At 39.0% G+C, this 5,717-nt stretch overlaps 1 protein-coding gene across 1 annotated transcript in view; it reads right to left on the reverse strand.

The window, feature by feature from the left end:
* The window catches only part of LOC128246215 (uncharacterized), a 30,630-nt gene extending 27,173 nt beyond the window's left edge, over window positions 1-3,457 (reverse strand). Inside the window, exons 1-3 of the mRNA XM_052964407.1 lie at window positions 3,454-3,457; window positions 2,719-2,792; window positions 2,018-2,168 (exon numbers count right to left, since the gene is read on the reverse strand). Coding sequence (XP_052820367.1) covers window positions 2,018-2,168; window positions 2,719-2,792; window positions 3,454-3,457 — 229 coding nt within the window. The remainder of the gene's footprint in view (window positions 1-2,017; window positions 2,169-2,718; window positions 2,793-3,453) is intronic.
* Between the last annotated feature and the right edge of the window lie 2,260 nt (window positions 3,458-5,717).

Consider the following 5,717-nt stretch of genomic DNA (forward strand, 5'->3'; position numbering starts at 1 on the left):
GGACTTGATAAAGTGCCTGCACACAGACAGGACTTGATAAAGCGCCTGCACACTGACAGGACTTGATAAGTGCCTGCACACAGACAGGATTGATAAAGTGCCTGCACACTGACAGGATTCGATAAAGTGCCTGCACACAGACAGGATTTGATAAAGCGCCTGCACACTGACAGGACTTGATAAAGCGCCTGCACACAGACAGGACTTGATAAAGTGCCTGCACACTGACAGGACTTGATAGAGTGCCTGCACACCCTGACAGGATTCGATAAAGTGCCTGCACACTGACAGGATTTGATAAAGTGCCTGTACACCCTGATAGGACTTGATAAAGCGCCTGCACACCCTGACAGGATTCGATAAAGTGCCTGCACACAGACAGGATTTGATAAAGTGCCTGCACACCCTGATAGGACTTGATAAAGCGCCTGCACACTGACAGGATTGATAAAGCGCCTGCACACTGACAGGATTCGATAAAGCGCCTGCACACTGACAGGACTTGATAGCGCCTGATGACAGTTCGATAAAGCGCCTGCACACTGACAGGTTTTGATAAAGTGCCTGCACACTGACAGGATTGGATAAAGCGCCTGCACACCCTGACAGGACTTGATAAAGCGCCTGCACACTGACAGGTTCGATAAAGCGCCTGCACACTGACAGGATTGAAAGTGCCTGCACACACAGGTTTGATAAAGTGCCTGCACACCTGATAGGACTTGATAAAGCGCCTGCACACACTGACAGGACTTGATAAAGTGCCTGCGCACTGACAGGATTGGATAAAGTGCCTGCACACAGACAGGACTTGATAAAGCGCCTGCACACTGACAGGACTTCGATAAAGCGCCTGCACACACTGACAGGACTTGATAAAGTGCCTGCACGCTGCCAGGATTGATAAAGCGCCTGCACACTGACAGGACTTGATAAAGTGCCTGCACACAGACAGGACTTGATAAAGCACCTGCACACTGACAGGACTTGATAAAGTGCCTGCACACTGCCAGGACTTGATAAAGTGCCTGCACACTGACAGGACTTGATAAGTGCCTGCACAGACAGGACTTGATAAAGCACCTGCACAGACAGATGATAGTGCCTGCCACTGACAGGACTTGATAAAGTGCCTGCACACAGACAGGACTTGATAAAGCCTGCACACAGACAGGATTTGATAAAGTGCCTGCACACTGCACACAGACAGGACTTGATAAAGTGCCTGCACACAGACAGGACTTGATAAAGTGCCTGCACACAGACAGGATTTGATAAAGTGCCTGCACACAGACAGGATTTGATAAAGTGCCTGCACACAGACAGGATTTGATAAAGTTCTGCACACAGACAGGATTTGATAAAGTGCTGCACACAGTTGACATGCACACAGAGGAATAACGTTGCACACAGACAACATTGCTAAACACCATATTCATTAGGGTTCATGAGAGCATGTTTTGCCTAGTTTTTGGTGGACATAAAAATGATGATATGTTGTTCTTCAGTAAGAGAAGTAAAAATGATGATATGTTGTTCTTCAGTAAGAGAGGTAAAATGTGATATAACACAGAAGCAAACAATGTTTCTTTTATTTAATCTAAAAAAATGACAAAAAAATGACAGATGTAAAATTTCAGTCAAGTGCACCCAAGCTCTATCTGAACATACATCATTGGCGGAAATATTGCATTGAACTGGTGTAACATTGTAATAACTTTGACATTTTGCCAGTGAATGTATTTATATATATTTATATTTTATTCCTCCATCTGTGCTCAACTATAACCTTTGGCTATGTGTGAATCATAATGAATGTATCAGATGAATGTGTATATATACAAATAAACATATTTAATCCAGAAATATGAATGGTTCAAGATATGGCGCCCCGCCCCCGAGAAGTAAGAAAATAAGGTTTGAATCTTGCTCTGGGTTTTGGGATACCTCCCCCTAAAACATTTTTCTTGCATTTTATTTAACCTACCCTAGCTTACCTACGGTACCAAATACATACCATTAACAAGTCCTGAGATAAATCTGGTCACAAAAGCAAACCACAAAGTGGTCGTGAAGCCAAACGCCAATGAGGAAACCCCATTCAGAATCACAGTGATCAGAATGATTGGCTTGCGTCCCTTCTTATCTGACAACCAGCCCCACAATAACTGAAAATTAATAATAATACTTTTAAAGCCATGAAGATATATTTCATCAGAGTAAACAAAGCACAAGAACAATGCAGCCAACAATAGGGTGTTAGGTGCAGGGTTATGGAAGGGTACAGCACCCTGTCCTTTTAAATAGCAGCCTTCTGCCCTCATGGTGATCACCATGCATTTTCTGCCAAATTCATAAAGTTCAAGTTCTTCATAACCCGATTCAACGTGCCCTTTTTACCTTAGCATCATGTCCCTTTTCTGCAGCACCATGTCCTTTTTAAATCCTGGCTAAAAACCCTACAACATTATCTATGAGGCATTAATGGAAAAATTATTTTGTCTAAAATGATTAGTCTTTGAAAGCAAATGTGTATCTCAATACCTCAAATAGAAACCATTGAAAACAGATAAGGTTAACGATATAATTTGATATACCAGTTTAAGGCTGTCTTTTTGATAAGAAACATTAAGGTGTTGATTTATAGATAGTGAATAGTTGTTGTCATACTGATAACTTAGGGCTACATAAATTTGAAACCAGTGCTTACCAGCCCACAAATCTTCCTAGAAACAAAGCAGAGGCAACAATTCCAGCATAGTAGCCCTTCTCTTCTTCCTTGAAACCAACATCTGAAAACCAATGAGCATAAAGATATCAACAGCATGCCGAGGAATCTGCCACATCACACAAAGTCATGTTTACGCATCTTATTTCAATCAGCTAAATTACCTATGTTACTTAAATGTGATTTTACAAAACAAAATAGTACCTTATCATAATTATTTCACTAATCATTCCCTATAACCTATACCATTTTAAAAAAGGAGAATATTTCACAATTAAACTCCAAAATTCCAAATCAAAAATTATGTAAGTTAGTACTAAGCATGCTTCTGTATAAAGCACTTAAGATTGTTGGAGAAACTGGGGCCTCAAGTTGTTTATAAAACTACATTAAGCAAATATTTTAGTTTGGTATAATTTCTCCAATTTTCTCCTTATAAAGATTTTTGAGGCTATTACAGAAAGTAATTTTACAGATAATCATGATTAACTACTTTTTGTTACATGTAGAATGAAGTAGAAGCAAGTGAATTGTCTAACTGACATAAGGGATTTAAACTTGGCTTGTCATATGTTTCCAGAAACGGGGGCCATGGGCCATAATAACGGCCAGTCTCATGTCTGTCCTTACTAAATTAATTAGTCAAAAACAGTTTTTTCTACTTTCAAAAGCAATCCCAAGCTAGCTGTTTACATAATCCACCTACATGCCAAGTTTAATCATACCCATCTATGTAAAGTAAGTTATCGGCCTTAAACCAATGTTTGATGTCTTCCCTTCCATCCAGTGACATCCTTATTCTTATAACCTGGTTTTTGTTGAAAATCTGGTTAAAAACAATGGTCATTTACTTCTGATTGTTTTACATTTGCAAGATACACCAACGATACCAGTACTTAGTGAACGCTTATGTTCAACACAAAATAGTTTGTATATATTCAGATCTATTCTGTTTTAAACATTGTCCTCCAACAATTAATCAAATTAAAACATAAATTTCTCATACCAAAATCATTTCTGGAAGGAATGGGAACAGGAATGTGATGTTAAATGAACTGGAAAACTGAAAAATAATAATGCGGTATATGTTACAGTTATTAAACTATTAATACTCTGACATGAGAATATGTTCAGAAAAAATACCCAACGTCATACACTTAAAGTTGGCAAAGACATAATTCACTGGACATCATTTAATATTTAAAGCTATATACAAAACATCAACGTTGCGACATGAGTATCTTGAGTACAAACTTGAGACCTTTATCTTATAATTAACATTGATAAAGTGAACATCTCTATAATACTCCCTTACGAGAGAAATGAAGACCAAAAAGACACATTTCCAGTTGACCGGTGTAGCTCCTTGTTTGTAAGACTGAGAGTCGTCTTTACTTTCTTCATAGCCACCCACGCTGCTGACTGTTTCCGCGGAAATGACACATTTTCAGCTATATCTGATTTGTCCTTTTCTTCTGCCATTTCTGATGATTAAATTAGAGATCTGTATAATAACATGTGCATTGATACAATGTTAGGGAAAAATGCTACTTTATATATGGGTTGTCTTAAAAAAAATTAAAGCAATTCATACTTATGCACCCCCCCCCACCCCCCGCGTGCACACACTCTTACGTTAAATCCTGGATCTGACAAGCCAGACAATACTCTGTGTTTCTTTTAAACAAAGGGGAAGCTGGTCATTTAGTAATAAAACTCACAGGAGCTGCATTTAACTCCTGCTGGCAAGCACATAGATGATAACTATAATATTATGCACCAGTCAATTGTAACCACGGTCCCCCCAGGTCTGGGGGTATACCGGGGATAGCGGGAAAAAAGGTATGTGTTTTTACCAGGGAGAGCGGGGGAAAAAGGTATGTGTTTTTACAGACCAGGTGGCCCTGCAGTGCCGAGTGAATGCGGTGGTTTTGTATTCGCTCTGGAAATAGCGGGTAATGGGCCTTACCTAGGTAGGGATTTTACCAGCCGTTTGTCCCCACAGGACAGATATTTTACCCGGGATATTGGATAGACTGAAAATCAAAGTCCCCGCTATTCCCAAGACCTGGGGGTGTGTGGTTACAGTTTACTGATGCATTAGTAAACCTGGATGGAAAGGTGAGACTGGTGCATGACTCAAACCCACGACCACCAGAACACTAGCAACACACTCCAACTACCTGAGAAAACCAGGCAGCTGGTTCTTAACCCACACACACTAAATAATTACAGTACAGTATTGTTGTTTCTTTCACAGTGACTTGGAGGGAATGTGCTGAATTTTGACCTCTACAAAATTTAGTGCCATTTTACCTAAAATACCAACTATCTAGCACAAATAACTATGAATTTAATACCGCACTTTTACCAAGTCAGAAAATCTAGATTTGTCTAAATAGAGTACTCTATTTAATTCATAGTGCCGTAATTCATAGTTATTTATGTTAGATGGTTGGTATGAGTGACCCCTTTGGTGAATCTGAAGAAAAAATATATTTTAGGTTATTTTAGGTAAAATGGCACTAAATTTTGTAGAGGTCAAAATTCAGCGCATTCCCTCCAAGTCACTGTGGTTTCTTTTGTGTTTCCCTTATTTTCATCAACATTATACATATTTTATTGTTAATTGATGTTATGTGAAACTAACTCAAAAAAACAACATTTCCTTGTTTAAAAAATAATTTTCATATGGAAGGTTAAAATTGTTAACAGATTTAATCCTTTTCAATCAGCTGGCCTGACACTGTCGCGAAAACATGTGACTCCCTAAAAAAGTGGAATCTTACCGCTTTGGTTCAGTGTCAATTCTCAAATGCACGGTCTCCCTTAAGTTTTTTAACGGAAGTTTAGTTCCACGATTTATTTTGAAATAAAATCCAATGAAATTTTCGTCATCATTTCATAATGTTTACATCAGCTGGGTAAAAACTGGAACAGGAACCAGTGATCACAAGGGAGGCTACTACTACAATCCGTTGAGTAGGGA

The sequence above is a fragment of the Mya arenaria genome, chromosome 9, assembly GCF_026914265.1.
Source record: "Mya arenaria isolate MELC-2E11 chromosome 9, ASM2691426v1".
Classification (NCBI taxonomy): Eukaryota; Metazoa; Mollusca; class Bivalvia; order Myida; family Myidae; genus Mya; species Mya arenaria.